The 27,188-nt window shown below is 46.0% G+C and overlaps 1 protein-coding gene across 1 annotated transcript in view; it reads right to left on the bottom strand.

The window, feature by feature from the left end:
• ANKRD22 (ankyrin repeat domain 22) overlaps positions 1-14,990 on the bottom strand; it is a 30,325-nt gene extending 15,335 nt beyond the window's left edge. Inside the window, exon 1 of the mRNA XM_027855951.1 lies at positions 14,718-14,990. Coding sequence (XP_027711752.1) covers positions 14,718-14,738 — 21 coding nt within the window. The 5' untranslated portion in view covers positions 14,739-14,990. The remainder of the gene's footprint in view (positions 1-14,717) is intronic.
• Between the last annotated feature and the right edge of the window lie 12,198 nt (positions 14,991-27,188).

The following is a 27,188-nucleotide window of genomic DNA, read 5'->3' as shown; positions in this document are numbered from 1 at the left end:
GGAGAGGAGAGGAGAGGAGAGGAGAGGAGAGGAGAGGAGAGGAGAGGAGAGGGAAGGGGAGGGAGGGGAGGGGAGGGAAGGGTAGAGAGAAGGGACGTTTCTTCCTCCAAATCTATGAGGAAACACAAGGGGACATTTGAGGCAGAGGAAAGATGAGCTCAGCAATATGCCAGAGGGATTCTCTCAGGAGGGCAGGTTGTCTGCTAAGAATCACTTCTACAAAACCTCTGCTAATCACCAGCTCTGTGCAATGCACCATACTCAGCCCTAGGGATGTGGAGGAAAGCAGCCTGCCCTCCAGCACTGCACAGTCTGCTGAGAGAAGAGGTCTCAGTGGAATTGGGTTGGATGGTACTGGAGCATTTAACCTGGAAAGGAAAAGACTTGGGGGAAAATAAAATCATCTTCAAATTTCTTTGAAAAAAAAAGGGTTAGCCTTGTTCTGCTCAGGCCAAGAACATCTGGGAGGAACCAGGGAAAGTTGCAGAGGCAGATTTGGGCTGGGAGTCAGGAAATACTCGCGGAGACAAGGGCCGGCCCACAGCTGCCTGGGCAGGGGGTGCCAATGTCACATTTTTAGCGACTTAATATTTACAAAGCACTTCACATCCATAATCTTGTTTGGTCCTGACAGCACCCCTGTGAGGTCTTAGATAGTATGTCCAAGAGTTATTGTCTCTATTTTACAAATGAAGAAACTAAGGCTGCATTAGGCTAAGTAACTTGCCCCCCTCACAGAGCTAGTGAGTATCTGAGGTGGTTCCTTCTGACTCCAAATCTGGCCATCTCTGCATCATACAAAAGCTGTGTGTGTTCTAAAGGGGGGTCCCTTTCCTGTTTGGTCCATGGCCTCTGAAGTAACTTTGAACTCAGATTCAGCATCCAGATGACTGACCATGGAGTCCAGAATGGACAAGTCAAGTGTAGACACAAGGGGGCTGGTCAGCTGGGCAAAGAGATGGGAGTCCAGGAAACACAGGTGCCAGAGCAGGCCCAATACATGGTAAGGTGCAGCAGACAAAGGAACAAATGGGGGTTGAGAATATCAAGTTTTAGGTCTTAGAATCTAAGGCCCGGGGGGATGGTTATGCAGGGGCAGCTAGGTGATGCAGTCGATAGAGCTCCGGACCTGGAGTCAGGAAGACTCACCTTTGTGAGTTAAAATCTGGCCTCAGACACTTACTGGCTGTGTGACCATGGACAAGTCATTTCACCCTGTTTGCCTTAGTTCCTCATCTGTAAAACAAGCCGGAGAAGGAAATGGCAAACCACTGCAGTATCTCTGCCAGAAAACCCAACTCCCAAAGAGCTGGACTCAACTGAAACAAGTGAATAATTGGTTATGCAATGAGCGGAGATGAGGGTCATTGAAGGGGAGAGGTGAGACTCTTCAGGGCCAAGGTGCCCCATGAGTCATCACCATAGATGACGGTAATTACAGATATTACAGCAGGGTGGAGGGGGAGATGTGGGCCTGCCTCTGAGGCCGCTGGGACAGGTGGACATGGGCTGGGGAAGTCAGTACGGAACGGTGGGGAGGATCCCGAGGGGGGCGGGCACATCCAGGCTGGAAATAAGGGAGGGAGTGACAGGCACAGAGAAACGGCCCCAAGTCACAGTCACCCCTGGAGAGCTGGAAGGGACCTCGGAGGCTCGTGCCTGACAGGACTCAGGGCTCCAGCAGGTTTGACAAGTGGCCAAACGTAAACTCCTCCAGCTGCCCTTTCAAGCTCTTCCCTTCCTGTGCCTCCAGCCTCCCTACCTGTCCACACACCTGACGGTCAGCCATGACGGCTTCCTCACTAGCCCTCAGCGTGAGGCTTCCACAGGCTGTCCCCACCTCTTCGACTCTCTCCCTCAAGAAGCTTACATTCAAAGAGGCAGCTGAAATGGCACATGGGGCTGGACCTGGAGTCAAGAAGATCTGAGTTCAAATCTAGACACTTATTAGCTGTGTGACCCTGGGCAAGTCACTTAACCTCTGTTTACCTCAGTTTCACATCTGTAAAACTGGGAACAGTAACAGCGCCTACCTTCCAGGGTTGTTATGAGGATCAAATGAAGCAATGTTTGTAAAGCCCTTGGCACGTAGTAGGTGTGATATAAATTCTCACTGTTATTATTATTTCCAGGGAGGTCCCCTCCCCCAGACAGGGATAACAGACCCACAGGCCCTCCCCAAGCCTGTGCTCAAAGCTTTCCCAGCTTGGTAAGGCCTGCTGGGGCCGGCATTCCAAAGGGCGTAGCCCAGGCAGGAGGCACTCCTTTAAAAATAAATGATTATTTTTGCTTTTCCAGGTACAAGCCCACGCTAGAGATGCTTGGTCTTTTAATTTAATCAAACGAAAATTCCCAAGTTGCTTCTATCCTTGTTGGGGATATGCCCTCTAAGGATGTGCAGGGATGTTTTTTATGTTGCCCAGCAGGTATAAGCGAGCCCCCTCCCTTTGCTAGCAGGGGAGGGGATCTGCTCCCAAGGTCTAACATGGCCTGGGCCCCTTGGACTGGCTGCTGGCTCGAGGCCTCAGGCTGAGGCCAATCTTGCTTTCTGGAGTCATGGTCTTGACCACAAGGGCCAAGAGCTCCGGCTGAAGGCCCTCCTACCAAACAACTAAATACATAGCTCTAAGGGGATGTGGAATGTCAGCGTGGGAAAGGCCCGCAGAGGCCTTTGGTCTCCCCAGTAGAATGTAAGCTACTTGAAGGCAGGGACTGTTTCAGTCTTTGAAGACCTAGGCTTTAACACTGTGCCTGGTACATAGTAGGTGCTTAATAAATGCTTGTTTATGAATTGATTGGTGTTGTCCAGCCTGTACCTGAACCAGACACTCCTCTACCAAGTATCTGACAAGGGCTCAATTAGCCTTGTCCAGAGACAGCCCATGCCACTTTGGAGATGGCTACAATGGCAGCTGGGTTGTACAGTGGACAGAGCCCGGGGCCTGGAGTCAGGAAGCCTCAGTTTCCTCATCTGTAAAAAGGGGGCAAATGATAGCCCCTCCCTCCTAGGGTTGTTGTGAGGATCCAATGAACTAAGTTCTGTGAAGTGCTTGGGAAATCTTAAAGTGTGACATAAATGCTCATTGCTGTTGTTGTGACTATTACTGTCGTTTTTACTCATCAGCTAGCCTGAATCTGTCTCTCTAACACCTCTGCCTCTCCCTCCTGGTCTTGTCTAACCCGCCTCCGTGGGAGCTGAAGACCCCAACGCGTCCCGTAAGTCTTCTCTGGCTTCTCCAATCAGTCCTCACTCAGCAGGATTTCTCTGTGTCTGAATTACCCTATTTCCTTCCTAAAAGCTGGAGCTGAAGTGAAGGAAACTTACAGGCCATCATGCATTTCATTTGCTCATTAGCAAAAAGCTGAAAAGGAGATTTTGTTTACAGAAGATCAGTGGGGCATTGGAGCCAGCTGAAATAGGGCTTTAGAGAGCTGATAGTTAAATTTTCAGAGAGCAGTACACTTCACATGTCAGCAAGTCTGATTGAATCAGGACTTGATATGTTGTTTTGTTGATTATCCAGATTTAAGAAAGGATGAAGAAAATATTAATAATTAATCATGATTTAAAACACTCATAATTAATAGTGCAGAAAATATTAACAATTAATAATAATAATATAAAAGTGTGTCATGGGTACTTTTTTCAGAGATATGGTTGTCAAACATTTCCCAGCACAGAGGATCACCCAAACACAAGGATCTGGGGGCCACAGCATTGATAAATGTGGTAGGATTCCACCCTCCCTCCCTTCCCAGGGTTATACTTCAAATCCCACAAAAACATTAGCTGAGATTTTGACATCTCTAGAAAAAAAGCCTATTTCAGGCTCTCACCATCCTTAACTGTCAGAAAACTCTTCCTCAAGAACACCTTAAATCCTGGGGGCAGCTAGGTGATACAGTGGATAGAGGACTGGCCCTGGATTCAGGTGAACCTGAGTTCAAATCCAGCCTCAGACATATAACACTTAACTAGGAGTGTGACCCTGGGCAAGTCACTTAACCCCATTAACCAGCCAAAAAAAAAAAAAAAGAATACCTTATATCCTTACTGGTATAATAAGAGGGGCAGTATGGGACAGCTGACCTTCTGAAAATTGTCTGATGTCTCTAGGCCTGCCTCAGTTTCCTCCTCAGTAAACAATGTGAGGTTTAGTTTTGCTTAATGCAAAAGTTTGATATTTCTTTGTTTTTCTTTCTTTTTTTCCCAGTGGATGGGTGACAAAAAAAGTTTGATAACTGAAAAACATAAACATTTACTTTAAAAAATAATGAAATAGGGATTTTAACTAGCTGACCTCTAGGGTCCCTTCCAGATTTAAATTTGTGGTCCTGGGATTTGTTTCAGCCAAATTAGAGAATTCCAAGCTGACCAGGAAGCCATGTAACAAAATCATCATCTGAATTCATGCTTTGGCAAACATTTATCAACACACATTGGCTTCTAAATTAGATGATTTCCTAGGAAAAGAAAGCCAAGAGTGTTAAGAAGTATGTCCTAACAATGGGAACCCAAGACAATGGGCAGGAGGTGAGAAGACATTGGGAGGTAGTGAGCTCCCCAGTCACTGAAGGTCTTCAAGGAGAGGCTGAATGGCCACATCTCTAGGAGAGTATTCTGATTCGGGTAGAGGTTGAACTTGACGGTCGCTGATGTCAGTTCCAAATCTGAGGTTTAGAAATATTTGACTTTTCCTGTGCATGGTTTGAAGAGATGAGTCACCAGTGAGCAGCCTTCAGGGAGGACAGAGTGAGTGTGGTGAAGAGATGGCCAGTTCCAGCTGGTGGGAGAGGGGGAAATGCACTAAAGTCCCCCTCAGGGCCCCCATCCTTTACTCACAATTCTGGCAGGCTTTCATGGGGCTGCAGGAACAACCACACTCCTTCAAGCGAATAAATTAAACAACCTCTAAATATTCATGTAAATGTAAAGCAGTGCATTTGGGGGCAGTTGGGTGGTACAGTGGGTAGAGCACTGGGCCTGGAGTCAGGATTTCAAATCCTGCCTCAGACACTTACCAGCAATGTGACCCTGGACAAGTCACTTTGCCTCTGTTCGCCTCAATCTCCTCATCTGTAAAATAGGGATAATAATAGCACCCGTTTCTCAGGGTTGCTGTGAGATCAAGTGGGATAATTATTGTAAAGTGCTTAGCACAGTGCCTGGCACATAGTAAGTGCTATATAAATATTACCTATTATTATTATTAATTCCATCAAAACATGCAATTGAGCTCAAGTGCGTGTGCACACACACGCCCCACTTGAAGGGGACCATGCCACAATACAAGAATAGCTCTCCTTTATGTGACATTCTAAGATGCACAAAGCTAAGACTCAGCATATATTATCTCAGTTAATCCTTAAAACAACCCTGTGAGGTAGGTGCTATTATGCCCATTTTGCAGAGGAGGAAACTGAGGCTGAGGGGTTAAGTAATAATAATAATAATAATGATGATGATGATGATGATAATAGCACATCCTTTCAGGTTTCCAGAACCACTTACAAACAGTACCTCATTAAGTGTCTGCTGTTGGTGTCTCTGGGTCCTGCTGTGGTGGTCTACCCACTGCACTACCTCGCTGGACCAAGGCGGAGGAAGTCATAATAGATTTGTTCTGCTTTTCCATGGAGGGCAGAACTGGGGTGGGGGGGGTGCGGGTAGGGGTACTAGGGCTGGGACAGGTTGCTAAGGGGCAAATGTCCACTGAGATCAGGAAAAATAAGAACTCAGCCTGAAGATGAGAATCCCCTAAAAATGGGTCTGGCTGCCCCTGAAGGAGGTGGGCTCCTTCTTCCTGGAGGTCTCTAAGAGGAGTCTGGATTTGCTGGGTATGTGGTGGAGAAGATTTTCAGTCAGATGCTACGGGCTAGCAGAGGGCTCTCTGCCCTGAAGCTGGTCCTGAAGGGCTGCTTACAAACAGTGCCTCACTTCAACAATTCCACAAAACTGTATTGTCTCCCCAGTGCCTTGACCCAAAGGGATGATGTTAACGGTGGTGCTTCCAGGCAGTCAATACCCCTGAATCTCGGGGTGTAGGCTGCTGTCTAAAGCCAGTCCTTTCCAGAGGGCTGACCCCATCCCAAAGGGGCTTGATCTAATCTTCAGGTTGGACAGAAGGGAGACTTCTGGGAGACTGTCCCCAGCTGGCAGAGGCAGGAGAGTGGCCTTCCTGTATTACAAAGGGCCTAATACTCTGTCCCTCTCTCCGGAGCAGGCATCCAAGATCATGTAAGTGGGGCACACCCTGCCTTTTGGCCCCTCTTCCTTGTGAGAGCCTTTACTTGGCAAAGGGTCCCTCCAGCCCTGGGAGTGGCCCAAAATCTCTGGTCTGAGCCCAGAAATTAGGGGCTGACCCTTCCTTTCCATTAGCAAACCTGGCAATGATTTTAATACACCAGCCTAAGGACTAAGGAGACAAGAGGAGCCTGCCCAGATGGCATAGCAAACCGTGACTCGGGTTCCCTAGGTGACCTTGGGTATCTCACTGAAGCTCTCTGACCCTGTCTTCCTCAGTCAAACAGCCACTCACTTCTCGTGCCTCACAGGGCTTTGTGAGAAAAGTGCTTTGGAAGCCCCCATGAGCACAGCGGGGCTGTGGCTTGTGCAGTTCTCCCATCAGCTTGAGCTCCTTGAAGAAGAGAGCAGGTGCTCTGGCCGCATACCTCATTCCCTCCCCACTTCATTCCAGCATCTGCTGAGGACTCGTTGGCGTCATCGGATGCTAGATTTAGCGCCGGGAGGGTCTCCTGAGGCTGTCGGGTCTGACCTCTCATATTATGCATAAGGAACCTGAGGCTCCCAGAGGCCAGGTGACTCCCCAGAGTCACACGGGGAATATACGACTGGGGCCAGTCTTCAGGGGTCCTGGCTTCACCTCCCCCCCCATGCCAGGCAGGACCCTGCAGGCCCTGGGCATCCAGGGCTGAGGGAGGGCAGGTTGGTTAAGAAGTGGGACAAACTCCACCAACTCTCCCCCACCCCCAAGGGCCACCGCAGGACTCCCACCTCCTTGACCCATCTTCAGCACTGGCTCCTGCTCACCATGGGCTCCTGCCCTCTCTCCCCTGCTTCTCCTCCTGCCTCTCAGGTCACCGTCTTAGCCTTTAGACTGTCTCCTTCTATCCTGCCCTACAGGAAAATGGAAGGGGAGGGGGATAAGAGAAGCAGGGGTTGATAGAAGGGAGGGCAGATCAGGGGAAGGGTATTCAGAATGCACGCCATCTTGGGGTGGAGGAGGGGTGAGATGCGGAGAAAACTTGGAACTCCAAATCTTGCGGAAGTGAATGTTGAAAACCAAAAATAAATATTGAAATAGACTGCTTCCCTTCCCTCTTCCTAAGCATCAGAGTCCTCTCAAGTGCCCACCTTGGAGCTTCTTCTCTTCCCTCTCTTTCTATTCTCCTCATTGGCCCTGGATATCCAGATGGTGAGTGCCTCAGGGGCCCCCTACAGCTGGGCAGGTTCCAGCCATGCTCCATATCATGCCCCAGGCACCGTCTCACCACAGAGTGTGTACCTTTCCAGGTCAGCCACCAAATCAGATCAATACCGCCCTTGGTACTGGCAAGGCTGTGTCAGCCTCCTCCCCCACCACTCCACTCGGCATCACTGTAACCTTCCAACCCAGAACAGCCCTCTCCAGCCGCCCATCCCCTATACATATTGTCAGTCAGGTGGTACCCGAGTGCCCAGAGTGCTGGACCTGGAGTCAGAAGACCTGAGTTCAAATCAGCCTCAGTCAATTCCTAGCTGTGTGACCCTGGGCAGATCACGTAACCTCTGTCTGCCTCAGTTTCCACAACTGTCCAAAGGGAATAATAATAGCACCGACTTCCCAGGGTTGTTGTGAGGATGAGTAAGATGCTCTATGTAAAGTGTTTAGCTCAGTGCCTGGCACAGAGTAGGTGCTATGTAAATGTTAGTTACTGTTGTTATAATATAAGCTTCCTGAGGACAGGAACTGTCCTTTTCTGTTTGTGTCCCCAGCACTCAGTCAATAGTCAACAAGCATTTATTAAATGCTCACTATGTGCCGGTGGGCAGCTAGGTGTCACGCGGGCTCTTCCATTCTCTCCCGGACCTGCCCAGACTCAGAATCTTCCACTCACCTTTGGCTCTTTTCCCTGCATTACCCTATATGTTTAATCAGTTTCTAAAACTTGTCAGGGCCAACACCTCTCCTTATCTCTCCCATCTTCTCCTCCTCCTGCCAGTACATTAATCTAGTCCATTACCTTTCACCTGGGCAACTGCAAGAGCCTTTGAACTGATCTTTCCCCATCACTACCTTGCTCAATGACCTTCAACAACTCTCCACTAGATGGGGAAAATATCCTTCTGAGCCTCACATTCAAGGCCCCCCACAATCCGGCTCCAACCTCCCTTCCCAGCTTTATTTCACCTTTTTCTCCTTCATGCGCAGGCAGACTGCAGCCAATCTGGACAGTTAGCAATTCTTATGTCTCATCCCGTTTCCATGTGTTCCTCCAGGCCTAGAACAGATTCCTTCTACATCTCCATCTATATAAATTTTTCCACAAGGTAAAACTTGGGGACTGTCTCCTTCCTCCATGAAACCTTTCCAGGGTTTCTCAGCTAGAAGTACCTCCTCCAGCCCCAATCTTGCACTCTTCATCTGATAAATGAGGGGGTCAGAGCAGTTGACCTCTGAGGTTCCTTCTGGTCCTAAAGCAATGAGCCTAAGATTCTATGACTTTTCCTGGTCGTGTCTAACATTGTAACTTGTGGAGTGGAAATCTATGGACTTAATTTATCCTCCCCTAAACTGTAAGCTCCCCAAGGGCAAAGACTATGTGACATTTTAAACCTGCACTCTCCCCATAGCTGATCATGGTACACTGTCTATAGCTGATGCTTCAACAATATTTGTTGAACTGAATTATTGGACAGTGCCTGACCTCAAGAAGCTTACAGTCATATAAAAAGTTAAAAACAATGCAAGAGGCATCATAGGAAAGTAGATACTAAAAGATATAAATGGGAGAGGGTGACTCTGAGCTCAGTATCCCCGGTGAGCCGGGACATCTTCAGATACCGTCAACCACCCACACGCCACCTGCCCCATGCATATTACACCCAACAGCCCAGGGAAAGTCAAACACTGCGGGTCAGAGGAGGGAAGGGTGAGGCAGTGGGGATATTTCTGCCCCATGGGGAACAGTCAGTATTCGGCAGATCTTCACTATAAGGGAAGACAACAATGGACTGCTTACAATGGAGCCTCTGACTCAGCTGAACAGCTGGCCACACTCCCAGAGTGCAATGGGCTGGCTGGGAAGATGGGGGCACCCTCACTGTCATGGGCACCAGAAGACGTGGGGTGACCACGTGTCAGAGAAGTCTTGTGGGGTCGCGGGTCTGGAGAGATCATTGCTGATTCTGAGATTTTATAATTTTTCTGTAGTTACAGAAAACCACATTGTTCCACATCTGGACAGGGAATTTCAAAAAACCATCTGTTTCTCTGGTTGATGAAGGATTGATATCTGTGAATGATATGAAAGTGGGGAAAGGGCTCTTGGAGGCCACTGAGACCAGGCCTTCATATTACAGTGAGGGGATCAATGAACAACAAGAAAACAATCAGAGCTACATGATTTAGGTGCCCAACAGGCATAATACAGGGGTCTGTGGACCAGACCCAGAGAGAAACAAAGGACCTCAGAGCTGGAAGAGGCCTCACCCGCCTCCCGGCCCAACTCCCTCCCTATACAAGTGGCAAAACGAAAGGCAGGATTCTAACTCAGGTCATCGGATTCCAGAGGCCAAGCTCATTCCACCAGGTGTCATAGTATTTGGAGAACTCATTTTGGAGCCAGAAAAACCTGAGTTCAGATCCTGCTACAGACACTTAGTGGCTATGTAACCCTGGGCAAGTCACTTAAGCTCTGTCTGCCTCAGTTTCCTCATCTACAGAAATGGAATAATAGTAGAGTCTATCTCGCAGAGGTGTTGTAAGGAGCAAAGGAGGTAATATTTGTAAAGTCCTCTGCAAAGTTTGAAATGCTGTATAGACATCAGCTAAGAAAGGGACAAGTCCTGGATGTCCTGAGCTGGCTACTTTGGGGATATAAGACTGTTATCTGGCTTGGCAGCAGGGAGCCAACAGGAGCAGATACGGGCAGAGTGTACTTTGGGGAGGACAAACAAAGTGAGATTCCTTCCTCAGGGAACAGAGGCAGCAGCCCCGAGCAGAGACAAAGAGAGAGGGCAGGCCGGGGAGCCAGGGTGTCCTAGGTTCAAATCCCCGCCATTGCTCTAAGCCAAGCTCTGGTACCTAAGACTCTAAGCTGTAGAGAGAGCCGAGACGCATCAGGAGACGGGGTTTTCTCAGTTACAAGTGACTTCCACCGATGGAATTACACATTTAGTCCCCACTCCTATCACTCCTCAAATGTGGCAGCTGGATCGTCCGCAGCACACACATGGTCCAATAGAACGTCACACTTCTGCTTCTCCCCATCTTCGTGAGGAGCGGTCGTCAGACGTATTTTGAAAAATCTTTGTTTCTCTAAAACATAAATGGCCAAAGAACAGCTTTCTAAAGAAGAAATAGGAACTATCAATCATTACACGAAGGTGTGTTCCAAATCATTACTAACAAGAGAAATGCGAATTAAAACAACTTTGAGCTTTCAATTCACAACCAGGAAAATGGCAAAGGTGATAAAAGACTGAAACAGTCACTGCTCCAGCAGGACAAGCGTGCTAACACGTGGGTTTTTCTGTTTTTTTGTTCTTTTGCTTTTTTGGTGAGGCAGTTGGGGTGAAATGACTTGCCCAAGGTCACACAGCTAGTGAGTGTCAAGTATTCTAATACATTGTTGGTGGAACTGCAAATTCATTAAGAGATCGTATGTTAAGAGTTCATAGGAACATCAGAGACCATTGGGTCTAATTCCCTTGTTTCACAGAGAAGAAGCTGAAGTGCAGAGTTTAGGTGGTTTGCTTGGGGTCATGTGGTAAGTGAAAGGATGAAATGAGATGATTTCCGTAAGGCACTCTGCAAACCTTAAAACGCTGTATTTATATAGCCAGTCAATTGGTCTCTCTCTCTCTCCGTATAGATTGTCAAGAAGCAAGGGGACACCCCCTATTCCAAAGCTGAGGCCCAGCAAGCAAGCTGTTCCCTGAGCTTAGCATAACCACAATCCTTTGTGCTCACCCTCTGAATGATCTCACCCTCTGGCAAAATCACATAATTCTTCTATTGCTTTGACCAGCACCGGGTGTTCTCTGAGCTCGGACAAGCAGCTGCTGCACCCATGTTCCAGTCATGAAACCCTGCTATGAATCAAACTCGTCTCATTGTTGCTGTTAACCCCTCATTGCCTGGGCAACAGCTCATTGAGTAGCCATCGGTGTAAGTATCCAGGTTTAGCCACACTAACGCAAGTCCCCCCACTAGGGGCGGGGCTCCTTTCTTAAAAGTCGGTTCTCTCACTTTGAAATTAAACTTCTGTTTAGTTCCTGACTCTCCTGTCTCTGGCTTGCTCTATTCGGCTCAGGCCATCCGTGGGTTAGAGGACGGTTCGGTCTGGTTGACAAGATATGTGTGTGTGTGTATGTATGTGCGTATGTATGAGTATATGTACGCAGTAGTAGTAGTAGTAGTAGTAGTAGTAGTAGTAGTAGTAGTAGCAGCAGCAGCAGTAACAGTATTTGCAGTAAATATCTGAAATGGAATTTGAACACAGATGTTTCTGACTCCCAGTATAGGAATCCTAATCACTATGCCAGCCTGCAAAATACTTTGGAGCTATTCAAGAAATGGCACTAAACGGTTCCCCTCTCAGACCCAGTGATCCCATTATTGGGGATCTAAGCCCCAGTGAGGTTCAAAGACAGAAAGGGAAGTCTCTCACGTGCCCAAGTATTAGTAGCAACACCTTCTGGAATAACAACAAAACTGAAGTGAAAGGGGGTGTCCAGGGGTGTCCATCAATTGGGGGGTGGCTGAACAAGCAGTAATATCTGAGCATAATGGAATAGCGCAGCGCTTTTAAGAAGTGGCGAGTATGAGAAATTCAGAGAAATGTGGAAAGGAAACTCTTATGAACTGATCAGAGTCAAGAGAGCAGAGCCATGAGAATGATATACACAAGGTCTTCTTCAATAACATAAACAAACAAACAAACAAACAAAAAACTGGACAGCAGCAGAACTCAGAGCAATTACAAAGACTAGAAGATGCATGATGAAATATACTTCTCTCCTCTTGGAAGAGAGGTGGGGGACTACAGGTGCAGAATGCTGCATACACTGTTGGAAATGGTCACTGTGTTAGCTGGTTCTGTTTAGATGTCTTTGTTGTTGTTGTTGTTGTTGTTGTTGTTAAAAAGGGCAAGTTCCATGACGTCAAACCAAAGGCCTCAGTAAAAAGCTTCCTTCAATTTTTACTTTTTTCAAGTGAAGTGACTTTCTCAATTCAGACTCAATTCCCCTAAAGGGGAATGCCTTTATTCCACCATAGGGGTTCCTGGTACCCACTCACAGGTTTGTTAAGGGTGTCCAGTGGCATCCTCTGTGGATAGAGGATGTTTGGGAAGATAACACCACATATAAGAGGGGATTGGTGGGTCCATTTTGTACACTGGATAGAGGACTCTCCATGAGATGAACATGGGTCCATGGGAGTATTGATGAAAGGATTTCTCCTCAGTGCTAATGAAGGAGAAACCCACCTTTTCCCAAGTGGCCCAGCCAGGGCCACACTTGGAATTCCTTGCTGCCTCTGCCCACTTGGGCCCCCCACAACCTTCAGAGCAGCACCAGGGCTGCTGTTTCCATAGTTGAATGAACTGCACGTCAGAAGGGTATGTCTATTTTGATGCTCTGGGCAGAAAAAAAAAAGAGCCATCACGCAGCAGGGCACTGAAGAGAAATAAAGAGACTGGGCATCTGCCTGGGGTAAATACAGACAGAAAATGAGCACTGGGCCACATCTGGAAAAAGAACTATGGAGTCTGAATGCAGCTCGAAGCACACTATTTTCTCTCTTTTTTTGTTTTTTTTTCTCATGGTTTTTCCCTTTTGTTTGGATTCTTCTTTCACAACATGACTAATGTGGAAACATGTTTAATATGATCATACATGTATAGTCTATATCAGATTGCTTTCCATCTTGGGGGGAGGAGATTAGAACTTAAAATCTTATAAAAGTGAATGTTGAAAGCTAAAAATAAATTTAAAAAAAAAAAAGAAAGAGAGCAAACGAGCCCCAGCCTCTGGAAGGAGGTTCCAGAGCCTCATGGGGCTTCTCTACTCAGTGGCAATGCAATGTGGCCCAACTGGTTGGGGAAGTGGCTGAGGCTGGGCAGGGAGGAAGGAAAGCCTGGCTAACAGTGAGGACAAGGAGTCTTTTTTTCTCCCGAAGTCTCTCCTTCAAAGTTGTCCTTACTGAAAGTTAACTTGTATTTCAGGAAAAAGTCATGTGAGTGCAGTGATTGAACAATTCAAAGAGAAGGGACTGCTTCAGGTCCTACAAGAGAGTGAGGATGCTGGCTCCCACCTAGAGAATGTCTGCATCCCCAGGGCTCCTGGTGGCCCCCTTTTTAAGGCATTGTAAGAAAATGGGTCCAACTGCATGCGGACATTGAGGCTCCCAGATCAGGACATCAGGTAGCCCCAACACTCAGGTGGAAGATGAAGAATTGAGGCAAGCCTCCAGATGACACATCACCACTGTGTAAAATATCTAAATGTTGGAGAAAGTCCAGATGACCCCTATTCCCGCTTTCCCCCTGGACTTCTGATGTTGAGAGGAAACACCCTGAAATCTCTAGTTGGTAGAGACAGAATGATTCTCAACCACATTTAGGTGGCAAAGCTGAGGATGAGAGGGACCACTGATCAGGAGATGCACACATGTGATCCAACCCTCATTTAACAGATGAGGAAACTGAGGTCCAGAGAGAGGTGAAATGATTCCAAGGTCACATGGGCAGTAACTGGCAAAAGAACTTAGTATGTTAAGGTCCATGGACCCCTGTGGATAAATTTCAGGGGGTCTATAAACTTGGATAGAGAGAGGGGATCATCTTTTAATTTTCATTCACCTCTAATCTAAACTTAGCACTTCTTTCCATTGCGAATAGAGGCAACAACCATAATTCTAAGAAGGGCTCCCTAAGTTTCACCGACATACAAAATGGGTCCATGATACACAAGATAGGGGTAAGGACCCTGTGTGTCTCCTTCAATATCCTTGTATATATCCAATGTATAAATAACCCTGGTCTCCGTCAATATCCCTTCTCTTGACAGAGAAGGAAACTGAGGCCCAGGGAGGTAAATGTCACTCTGCCAATTTACATAGACAATGATTGTCAGAGGTGAGATTGGAACCCAGGCGCTCTAGCTCCAGAGCCAGCCTCTCTCCATCCTATCCCACTCCCGGCATAAACACACGAACACAACTGACTTCACCAGCTCGCACAGGTAGGAGCTTGTTGGTTCCTAAACCCACTTCCCCTTTTTCTTTAGTTGAGTAACACCATCAAGAGGTCAATTAATTTCCTGTTGTAAAAAGGAAAAAGATGGATAAAAATACAAAGGCGGGTTTTTGTCAAATCTGACACAAACTTCCAAAGTAAACGAAGTAAGGGAAGACCATCCAAAGGAGAAATAGCCACCCTCGGGGGACTGACGGAGCGGCGGGGAAAGCAGGACGGCTGTGAGATCTTACCTCGGAATAGAGGATGCCCATGGTGCTGACTTGGGCGCCGCCTGGAGAGCCCCCGCTGGCTTCAGCTCTCCTCGTAGTGTCCTTGGGCTGGCACCGTTTTCTTCCAATTCACGTTAAAATTCTCCGGCAGAGAGCGCGCCCAGGAAGCCTGAAGATTACCAAGGGCACCAGATCCGAGCTTCAGTCACCCCGTGCCCCAAGCGCTTTCCCAATCCTTGTGCACAGACGGAGTCCCACGCCCTTCACCGCCCAGCCCAACTAGGGAAAAGCCAGCGGTAGCTCACCACTAAGCGCTCAAGCCCTGCGAGGTCCTGCCCAGAGAAGCCTGTTTCTGAGTCATCGTCAGCAGCAGGGATGGCTGCCTGCCTGAAGCCAAACACATTTGGTGGGGGAAGAAAAGTTTTCACAGGGACGGAGCTATGGAATAAAGGAGGCTAGGGGGCCACAGCTGAATCGGGACCCTGGGAAATGTAGTAGTTGGGACTACTAGAATCTGCCATGGCCCCCTAGTGCCTTGGAATGAAATGATAACGTGGGTAAAATGAAATAATAGTAAAATGCTTTGCAAATCTTAAAATGCTACAGAGATGCCAGCTGGTGTTGTAATTATTACTAAAAAAAATAATAATAAACAAAATAAAATACAAACCGTGGACTGGCATATCACACTCTACCTCCAGCCTAGCTTTCTACTGAGCTCACATTAATCACATTAATATTTCACAGGCAGCCCTTCTCAGGTACCTCCAGGTTCCTGTTACCTGTTGCCTCATTTATTTATTTTTGTTTCACTCTATTCCCTATCTGAAATATTCTGTACAGACTAAGTCAGCCAATGTATGAATTCCCAGCAGAGAGCTTTAATTAAAATGGCATGGGCAGAAGACTATGGGAATAAAATAAGAAGAACAATAAAAACAACTTCATGTGAGTGATTAAAATGACCAACGTTGGTCCCTAAGAAGAAGGAAAGAAATGATCCTCCCTTCTTTCATTGGAAAGGTGGGGGACTCTGGGTTTGGAGTGTTGCATATACAGTAAGACAGTCACTAGATTGGTTTCACTGAACCGTTTTTCTTTGTCATAAGGGAAGACTCCCTGTTGGAAGGGTGAGAATTATAAGAAGCATTAAAAAATGACATTAAAATACATCAATAAAACTTTTAAATTAATTCATTAAAATAGAACAGCAGGGTAATAATGGTACACTGAGTCAGGTATTACAAGCTCTTAGCACCTTTTCACAGAAGACTGTTACCACCTACATCGGTCTCCTGGGGAGGGCCTATCTCATCTTCCCATTAGCTATTCTTTCTCTGAGAAACTTGTAAAAAGTGACCTGGGACAGAGGGTTGGAGAAACTCTCTGCAGTCCTTAGGATGGGTGTTTTCAGCACGGGAACCAAAGGTTAGAGAACACTGACCATCTTCTAATAAAAAGGCTGGGCTCCTTGGCCTGGGTACCAGAGCATCATGAGAACTCTATGTTGTGACTTCTTCACCCTCATGGTCCAAGTTGGCACAAGATACCCTCAGACATAGCTGCCGTTTTCTTTTTCTTTCTCTCCAGATAGATAGAACTCATCCCTTTCCAACTCTGGCTCTTGCCTTCTAAAGACTTTCCCCAGTGCTTTTTCAAAACCTTCTGCCCTCAGAAGCTTCTCATATGGCAGTTTCATACACAGCCTCCTGAGGGCTATGCCCCAAAATGAGCATAGTTTCTGGGCTTCTTCATACCCCCATGATTCAACCCAGCCAAACTGAACATTGAAAGCTTTGCAAGCTTCTGCCTTATCTCACCCTGCTCTCTCCTGCCCCAGAGCAATTGAGTGGACTCCCCTGGCCTGGCCACTGCATGCCTGGAAGGCACATTTGCTTTGTGTTTGCCTGATAAAATCTGTCTCTTTCTTCAAGGGGTAGTTAGCTCAAGTTCAACCTCCTCCAAGAAGCCTTCCATGATCCCCAACTGAAAAGGTTCTTTCTTCCTCCTCACATTTCTCCAGCGTCTGTCTGAATCTCTTCTTTATCCCCAATACATGCTGCCTTGTATTTTACTCATCTATGAATATATCCTGTCTGCCCACCTCCACCACCCCACTCCCCCAGTAGATTACTAGCTTTTGGAAGAAAAAAAAGAGAAAAAGATATATTTGTCCAAAAAATATTTATAGCAGCTCTTTTTGTGCAGGCTAAGAATTGGAAGGGATGCCCATCAATTGGGGAATGGTTAAACAAACTGTGAAATATGATTGTAATAGAATATTATTGTGCCGTAAGAAATCACAAGCAGGATGATTTCAGAAAAACCTGGAAAGACATACATGAACTGATGCATACTGAAGTGAACAGAAATAGGAGAACATTGTACACAGTAACAGCAACATTGTTTGATGAAGAATTGTGAATGACTTAGCTATTCTCAGCAATGCAATGATTCGAGACAATTCCAAAGAACTAATGATAAAGGGTGCTATCTGCCGCCAGAGAAAGAACTGATATTGATTAAATACAGACTGAAGCATACTACTTTTAACTTTTTTTATTTGAGTCTTTTTATACCAAAATTACTAATATGGAAATGTTTTAAATAATTGCACGTGTATAACCTATATCTGATTGCTTACCATCTCAGGGAGGGGGAGGGGAGGAAGGGAGGGAGGGATAGAATTTGGAACTCAAAACTTTAAATAAAAATGTTTAAAAATTTTTTTTTCAAATAAGTGCTTGGAAGTTAAGGGCTATGTTTATTCATCTTCGCATCTCCCCCACCACCTACCACAATGCCTGGTACAGAGTAAATACTCATTGAATGTTTGTTGGGTGAATGAATATATGAATGAATGAATGAATGAATGAATGAACGAATGAATGAACCAACAAACGAAAAGGCATGAGTCAGTTTTCTCCTCTCTAAGAGAAGAAAGTCAATCAATCAATACGCATTTACTAAGAACATTCATTATGTGCCAGGCACTGTGCTGAAGTCCTGGGGATACAAAGAAAGGTGAAAAACAGTCGTTGCCCTCAAGGAGCTTACAATCTAATGGGGGAGACACGTTGCAAACAAATATATGCATTATTTATTAATTAAAAGAAGGAAGGCACTGGAATTAAGGGGGATTGGAGGCTTCCTCTAGAAAGTGGAATTTTAACTGGATCTTAAAGAAAGCTGGGGAGGCAGTAGGTGGAGATGAGGAAGGAAGGGCATCTCGGACATGGGAGACTCGAAAGCAGGTCTCTCCTCAGTTCTGTCTGGGACTATTTCCTCTCCCCCTCCTCCCCACTCCCACCCCACCTCACCCCCACCCCGCACAACCTGCAGACAATGACTGACCCGTCTGGGTTAGAGAATTCAAATCAGGAAACTACAAGGTATTTAGAGAATGGAGTTTGAGCATTAAGTCTTGGGAAAGAGCTGAGGATTTTACCTGGACATGACTCCTCAGGTAGAAGAGATTCGATTTTTGATTTGTTTTGCCTGAAGGAAAGGCAACGTGATAGATAAGGTGTTTGAAGTTTTGCCTCAAGTTCCAGTTAAGGAAGTTTGTTTGCGGAGGACCGGAGCTATCAAGACCAAGTAAATAGTTCAAATAAGGAAGTCAGAGTGGAGAAAAGGATCTAATTGAGTTCTGAGGCAGTGCTGCTTAGGGGAGAGTCTACCCGACTTGAAATAAGAAGGACAGGGTTCGAATCTTACGCCTCACACTCAGCAGCTGTGTGACGCTGGGCAAGCTATTTGTTTAAAATGGGGATAATAGTACCTGTGGTACCTACGGCATTCAGCAGCATGCCGCTAAACGTTCTCTGGAAATAAAAGGTACAGGACTACGGGCATTTTAAGTTTGTTTGCACTTTCTCCTTCACTTTCTTAAGTGTAAACTATCCACAAAATGGTCAATCAATCCTTGGTTTGGGACATTTGTTGATCTCGAGGTGCAAGTGCAAATTTAACAATCGGCTTCAGGAGTACGCCTTGGGCACCGTGACCTTGCACTCTGTCTCAGGGATTTTGGCCTTATAGGTGAGCTTCCCCCTAATCTTGCCCAGAATAGGCTTCCAAATTATTTCCTCACCATTTGTGAAGCGCGCCACTACACGTTAGCCCCGTCGCTTACCCCCTGCCCTCTTTCCAGTTCTTGCTTTCATATGTAGTTACCAGCATTAGAGTATGAGCTCTTGAGCCTACAGGGCAGGAACTGACTTGACTTTTTCCCTTGTTTGTATTTGTAGTCTCAACCCTTAGCACAATGCCTGGAATTAATATATTGTTACTAAATATTGGCTCTATCTATCCAATCTATCTATCTGTTTGTCTGTCCGCCTATCCATCTATCTATTTATCTATCTAATCTCTCTATTGTAGACCTCTCTCCAAACCATTCTGGGCTTAATCTACCATAATGCTTTGCATTGTGTTGCTCTCTGAGTGAACCAAAATGCCCTTTCTTGTGTCAGCAATCATAGGACCAGATGAGAGCGTTCTTTTGTTTATGACTACTAAGGATCCTTGACCCAGACACCACCTTAAGTAGCGGGACTTACCTTAGTCCTTTATGGACATACACTATGTTATGTTAATGGTACAAGAAGCACAGGTATGCTGGGTCTATAACGTCAATCGACACTTTGACATTCTCTTATTGTATTTACAATCTACTCACTTAAGAAATTCCTTTCTCATATCATGGTTAAATATTTGGAGACCATAATTTTGGCTGACATAGGCATCCTGAGCCAGGGTGGGAGGGAGGAGTGAGAAGGAATTACTCTGAACATAAAAAAATCCTCTGTCCATCTTTGGGTTCATTGTCTCACAATGAGCTCCCATGCATATCTCTATATGCATGTTTCGCAAGCTTTGAGAGAAATATACATGCATATTCATCCTAATTTTGTTTTTCTAAGAATGAACTTAGTGATGGTTGACACTATCATCTATCTATCTGAATTGCTAATTAATTTATGAAATTATGAGATGGGGGCAGGTATGCCTGGTTCTTCGAGGACTCTTCGGGAAAGACCATGATGGCAACAGGGAGTGAGGCTGTAATCACACAAAGGCACAAAGGATGCAGGGGTGAACAGGAACAGAGAGTACAGGGAAAAAAGGTGTGTGTGTCGGGTTGGGGAGATAGAGGCAAGGTGGAGTGGGATGAAGGATGCGATGGCAGGCAGTGATGGGGAAGGGGGAGAGGCACAGAGTTTCATTCACACGACAAAGATTAGAGTTGCGGGGGATAGACGGCATGGACCAAAGGAGCAAAAAGGCTGGGGGGGGGGGAGCTTGGAAGTCTTATTTTTATAGTACTTTTGTGGGGGAACAGACTAATTATTGTCTGTGCTGCCTTAGGGTTAGTTATTAGCATATCTTCATCCTCTCCAAGTTATCAGTGACATTTGGTGTTCCGCTGCCCTTACTGCATGTCTGGAGCTTATCGGAGGTTTACAGAGCATAGGAACAGACGTCCTGGCAGCAAGGGCTAAGAGGCTTCCCCTAATCCAACATCGATCACCAGGATGTGATTATGTATGATGCAGTTTGTAAATTACGCTCCTTTGATCTTTGGGACAGTCTGTGTGTGACTTCCAGGTTCCCCTATGCAATCTTACTTCTGGCTGTTCCTACTTTATACTGGCCGCTTATAAACTTCCTATACCGACTAGAAGGGGGTGGGGTGATCAGGGGGACCAGAACAAGATATAATTTTAACACATACCTATAGGCCGATCCATCCATCTATCTGCCTAATTACCTATTATCTGTGTCTATATCTGTCTATCATTTATATCTCTTTTTTCTATCTATCCATCTATCTTTCTATCTACCTGTCTCTCTATTGTATTCCAGTAATTAGCAGAATGTCACAGAGTAAGCTCTCAGTAAATATTTTCATGCATTTATTTGTTCGGGATCAAAGGAGATGCCCTGATCCCTCAAATCCTTTCTCCTTCTTTCTCTCTCTTTCCCCTGTTTTCCTTGTGCTGCACTTACCTGTGTACTCATTATGTCCCTTCAACACTATGTAAGTTCCTTGAGTATTATCTTCATACCCCCAGCCCTCCTGGTATGGAGTAGACATCTTATAAATGCTTGTCAAATTGAATGAATTGGAGGCAGGGTCATAGAAGTGTTCACTGAATGTAGAGCCCACACTCGGGCTGGTGTGTTTCACCCGGTTCTTGCCCAGTCCTCAAAGGGATCCTGATCTGAGCAATGCACACAGTCTTGTCGTAAGAAGAACACTTGTTAATCCTTGGCAAGTTCTCCCACGCCATGTCCAACTAGTCTGGCCACACATGTTCCACTTGGGAGCACTTGAACATCTGCCACATTTCTAAATTCCCTCGAGCTTTCTCACAGCCTCACCTTTCGCTCACTTCAAATTAGATTTGGAGTCTGTATAAACCAATGCAGAGCAACGAAAGCAAAGCCAGGGGGATGATCTATGCAGTTCCAATAGTGGAAATTAAAACAACTCTAAAGGCCGTTGGACTCACTGATTTCAATGACCAATCTTGGTCTCTGATGAAACACATTTCCCTCCTCTCAGTTGAGAGGTGGGGGCTACAGGAGGGACATGGTATATATGCTGTCAGATACAGCCACTGCACCTGTTTTCTTATCAGTTTTTCTTGCCTGTTTTTCTTTGTTTCCTGGGAGTGTTGTGTGGTGGTTGCTGGTGGGGAGGGCAATATCAGAAAATATCTTCAGTAAAAAGTAAAAAAAAAAAATCAATAAAAATATATTTTTAAATTAGGTCTAGGATTCTGAGATCAGGTTATAATAATGTTTGCTAGCAGAGACTCTTCCATCCCTTGAAGCATCTTGCCAATTTTAAACTTAATTCTGATCGTTTGGGTCCAAGGAAAACTCTCATGAGAGGACCTGGAATTTCCACTTGCACAAATAAACTGGCCAGCCAGATAAATGGATCTGGTTATAATTTTAAAGTCTAAAAAAGAATGCTGAGATGAATTTGAGAGCTTTTCAATGTGGAGACTCCCACTGATGATGTTGACTGCAACCTGGCCATGCTTGTTCTACTCGTGTGACATTTGTTTGGCTTTTGTTTTAATCAATATTTTGGGTTTTTTCTCAATTACATATAAAAACAATTTTAACTTTCTTTTTTTAAAATTTGAGTTCCAAATTCTCTCCCTCCATCCCTTCCTTCTCCCCTCTCCCCTTTAGATGGCAAGCAATTTTGTTACAGTTTTCATATGACATTTTCCATGTGTTCCCAGTACATTCTAGAAAGTCCCACCAACAACTTGGGGCTCATTCTCATTTTCTCCTGGCATTTCTAGGGTGTCAAAATTTTCATTGTTTCTTCTTTGTAACCTATTAAAATCAAATAGTATTTAAATTTAAAATGAATCTTCAGAAATGTGGTCCCCCAAAGGGGAAACAAAGCATCTCCTGCAAATGCTCTCTTTCCAGAAGAGGGAGTAGAGCTTCTGAGAGAATAGTGATCTGTCGAGGCTCACACAGCTGGTAAGTGGACACCCATTCCTTTAATTCCCAGGTCCTTGGTCTGATACTCCAGTGGTCTTTCCACCATGATGTATTTTCATGATGTCCATTTTGCCAATATGGTACCAAAGTCAGGGGAGGGAGAGAGAGGCAGAGAGACAGAGAGAGACAGAGACAGAGAAACAGAGAAACAGAGAAAGAAAAGAGACAGAGAGTAGGTACTTAATGAATGCTTATGGACCGAATGACTGACTGACCTTAGAGATCATAAACTGCAGAAGAGCAGAAGTGTTGAGACAGAAAAACAGACACACAGAGAGAGACAGAGAGAGATAGAAAGAGAGAGGAATCATAGGACCCCAGGCTTAAATGGGAAAGGAAGTCTGATCCTCCTGCCCATTTTACAAATAAGGAAACTGAGGCCCAGAAAGGAGAAGTCCCTTGCCCAAGATCACCCCACCACTGGAAATTCAGGACTGCAGAACCCCAGGGTGTGAGCTATTTTAAGCATACATTTACCTGGGCTCCTCACACTACTGAAAGAAAGAATTCAAGCTACAAACTCCCAGTTTCATTTCTGGATGTTAAAAACCCATTTGGGTGACAGAGTGAGGATGCAGCCACAACCTTCAGAAGACCCAGGAATCTGTTCCTGGTGTTCACTGACAACCTACTTGTGGTCTTGGGGCTAAAAAAACAGTTCTACCATGTTAAGAGAAGCTTTGCTACTTATGGTAAGTGAGTGGTGAGTTCTCTGGACTCTCAGTATCCCATGAAGCTTAGAGCATGCATGTTAATCTTCCGTTCGAGGATCACAGAAGCTCTGTTCCACACCCACACCTGATTTGGAGCCCAGGAGATGCAGAGACCTTCTACAATTTGGGGGTGTTTGGGGGGGTGAAGGATCCCATTGCTCTGACTCTATGTCTCAGTGCAGGGTCTCCCAATGACCGCAGCATGTCCCATGAAAGGGCTGCATGAACACGTGGGCCTTTCTCTTGGAGACCGAGCCGGTTCTCTGTCCACCTCTTGCTCTGTTTCTTCCGTCCACCTCTCAGTGATGCTGACCTTACTTCTACAGACGAAGGCCAAGGGCAGCTCAGTGTGTGAATGAGGCCATGCACGTAAATCCCAGTCAGTGTCAAGAGGAACTCGTAGGTGCTGGTGGGCAGATGAACAAACAGAAATGTGGCCGGGGAGAGAAGGCCCGTCCTGGAGTCTGACATCCCACGTCTGACACGTGCTGTCTGTGTGACCCAGGCAAGACGGTCTATTTCTCAAGCAGCTCTCCAGCACTCAGCCCGGTGCCTGGCACACAGTAGGTACTTAATGAATGCTTATAGACGACTGACTGACTGACCCTCCGAGATCATAAACTGCAGAAGAGCAGAAGAGTTGATATTGCGTGTGAGCATAGGATGGAATACTACAACACTGCAAACATGAACAATAGTAAACAAGAACAGCAAGGTCCCAAAGTGGAGCAAAAAGCACATTGAATTTCAAGTCACAGGACCTGGATTCGAATCCCAGCTCTGTCAGTCACTGCACATGTGACTTATTTAGCTTCTCTGGGCTTTATTTCCTTTAAAAGAGAGGAGGGGTCTTCTGGGTCACATGACCAACACTAAGGGGGACTGGACACTTTCTCCCACCGTCTCCCCACATAGTCCTCTCCAAAACAGAAATGACTGGCTTTCAAAAGGCCTTTGAGGTCCTCCTTTACCCTTTTCATAAATTCTATTTTCCAGACAAATTGGACTCAGCACTCCAGTTTCTGCTGCCATGTACTCTGACAAGTCATTCCCCAAGACTGGAGCATGCAGGGGTCTCACCTCTGCCTGTCAGAATGTTCATCTTCTTCCAGTCCCAGCCTGGGGCTACCACCCCTAGGAAATCTTCTCAGATACCTATCGGGGCCAGTGCCCAGCACGCCTCAATTCTCCCCCCAAGGCCAATAGAACCAGGGCACAGTTGGTGACTCCCAGAACAGACTCTGCTGACGGTGGTGACCTAGTCAAGTGTAAGCCCCAAGAGGACAGGCATTGTTGGGCTTCATCTTTGAGTCTTAGCACAGGTGGCAGTGCCTAGCCCATTGCTATATTTCAATGACTGGCACACTCTTGCCTCAAATGTTCCTGGAGGACTTTGTCTGGTTCCCTCCTTTGTCCCCTAACACTCCCCTGGTAGATGTTTGCATCTCCTCTTCCACAAGGCCACTGTGAACAAATCCCTTGTAAATTTTAAAAGCCTCCCTAGTATTTAACTACTTGTATGTCTCAGACACTTTCTAGTTGTATAGCCTGGGCACGCCACTTAACTTCTGTTTGCCTCAGTTTCCTCATCTGTAAAATGGGGATGATAATAATAGCACCTATGTGCAGAATTGTTGTGAGGATCAAAGCTCTTAGCACCGGGGCTAGTACATGATAGGCATTATGTAAATATTAGTTATTACTCTTATTAATGCTAATTTTGTATTTATGTTTAATATATTTCTCTATCTACCCATTATCTCCCCCAGTGGGGTGTAAGCTCTTGAGAGCAGGAATTGTTTCCTTCTTTGTAGCTGTATTCTCAGCACCTAGTGGAGCACCTGCCACACAGTAGGTGCTCAATAAACACTTGTCGGTTGGTCGCTATTGCTGCAGAGATGTGGAGCAATTGTTGCTGTTTTTGCTGTAAGCATTTATTTTTTCATCTTATATTTGATGGAGGTCGGATGGAAACAGTCCAGGGACAGGTCACAATCTTACTTCTTTGTATTTAATGTTAACAAACTATTATGCAGGTGCATACAATCATTGTTTTTTGTAATTGAATAAGAGAATTGGGAAAGAAGCTCACCCTCTGTAGATTTGCTGAAAGCGCCTTTGAGGCAGCTCCCAAAGCTTACAGAGCACCAGGGGTGACAAATGCACCTGGTCTTCTTCCCATGTGGTTTTGTTTTCTTTGGCTTTAACAAATGCCATCTCTTAGTTGTTGTTCTGAAATGTTTTATGGGTCAGCGTCATGTCCAGGTGATCATCAGCAACGACCTGTCTGAGACAGTGATGCTGCCTCAGTGACAACCTGTCAGTGACAACGCTATGGTTTATCCGTTGAATTCTCAAGGATGTTTGGGAGGTTGGACTTATCATAGGAAGGAAATGAGTTCTGGATATAGAGTTCTGGTCACTCCAGGCAGTCTTTTTAGATATTCAGTCAAGGTTGATTTTTTCCACCTACAGTGATAAATTCCAATTTCTCCCATTTCCTTGCAAAATCTGCATTTGTCAATCAATCTGAAGTCCCTCAGAATGACCTTTCTGTGGGTCACAGTATCAATGAGTTGGCCTTGCATTGCTATCATAAATGACTACTTCTGTCAACAAACCATATGACTCAGCCACTTGTCAGATACTTGTGTGTTGATATGTTATTATTATTTTTATGACTATGATTACTGTTTCATGTGGGAACTCCCTTCACCAATGCAGATTGCCATACACCCATGACTCCGTACTTAGACAGTTGCCTGAGGCTCAAGGGACTTGTCCGTGGTCACACGGCTGGTAAATGGTAGAGACAGGACTCAAATATAGGTTTCCCTTCCTCCAAGTCCAGCTCTCACACCTCTGCCTCACATGATAAGCACTTGATCAGTATTTGTCCCATCAAAATGGCCTAGAATCTCTCCTCCTGGGAAGGCCTGTCTCTTCTTAACCAAACTCAAACCACCAGCAATAGCATCGCTTGTGGGTGATTGTAACCAAAGTGAGAAGCTTGTTTAGATAAGCCAGGAGCCTTTATGAATGTTTCTCTCTATTTTGCCATTCATTCACCTGCTTGCTAAGCACCTACTATGCTTCAGGCTCCATGCTTAGCAATGAGAATACAGAGACAAAATGAAACAAGGCTGCCCCAGAGCCTGCCCATGCTGTATTCTTCCTGCCCAGACTCGTCCTTCCCGAGGATGGTGATAATTACCTCCAGTGGCTGCACCCCTGCCTGACCTCACCCACAGGCCCCCATGATGGCCGTAACCAGGAGGGAAGGAAGCTATGCTGTGGTTTCCAGGACAGAGCTTGCATTGTTTCCTGTGCTGAGGCTGAGGCTGCTTCTGGGACACAATCTTCTTCCTTCTGTGTTTACTTTGGTCCTTGGTTCTGTCCAGGTGGAGTTGTGGGAAGCACACCAGGACCCCTGGGCTCTAGGAGGTCTTGGCAAGGCCCTTACAGGCTAAATGTCAGGATCCAGGGCTGCCGGGACCCGGAGACTGTCTAGTTCTACCCTCCCCCTTGAGTTACAAAGGAGGAAATTCAGGGCCAGGAAGGGAAGTGATTTACTCAAGATTTCATGGTTGGCAAGAAGCTGTACCTGGGGTGGGGTGACTTGAGCTTTGCACCAGAGTGCTGAAATTTAGAGGGTGCTAATAGCACTTGTAGATATAACCAAGCTTGATACTGAGTAACAAGAAAAGTTGGTTACTGTAGGAAGCCTACTTCCTCCCACACCCTCTTCCACCATGTACCCTAAGTGGGTTCCTTCCTAACTTGGTTCCATCTTGCTCGCATCCCTTGTAGCTACCTCCCATTGTCCCAGGGACTCTGTCTCCCCACCACAAGGGCTGGGGTCTCTCTGCTAGGTCTCCCACCCCCTAATCTGAACTGGGTTTGTCCTGTATGCATTGGTGCATATCCCCAGGTACCATCATGGCTCATTAGGACTTTGGTCCTACCCTGTATTCTTCAGCTCCAAATCCAGGACTCCTTCCCCTATGTTATTCAGGGACCCTTGTCCATCTAGCATAACACCATTTATAAAGAATGTTACATCCAGGGACCCTATGAAGTGGCCAGGGATAGCAGTGTATCTCTTGAAGTGAATGCCCATTTTGCAGATGCAGAGACTGAGGGCTCAGAGAAAAGTAAGACAGGATTCCAACCCATGTCTCTTGACTGAGTTCAGTCCTCTTTTCACTGCATTCAGTTTTCTCCCTCTGTAAAATGAGGGGGC

This window comes from Vombatus ursinus, unplaced genomic scaffold (assembly GCF_900497805.2).
Source record: "Vombatus ursinus unplaced genomic scaffold, bare-nosed wombat genome assembly UNPS02011353.1, whole genome shotgun sequence".
Lineage (NCBI taxonomy): Eukaryota > Metazoa > Chordata > Mammalia > Diprotodontia > Vombatidae > Vombatus > Vombatus ursinus.
Note: the sequence above shows the minus strand (reverse complement) of the source record. Positions and strands in the feature narration are given on the sequence as shown.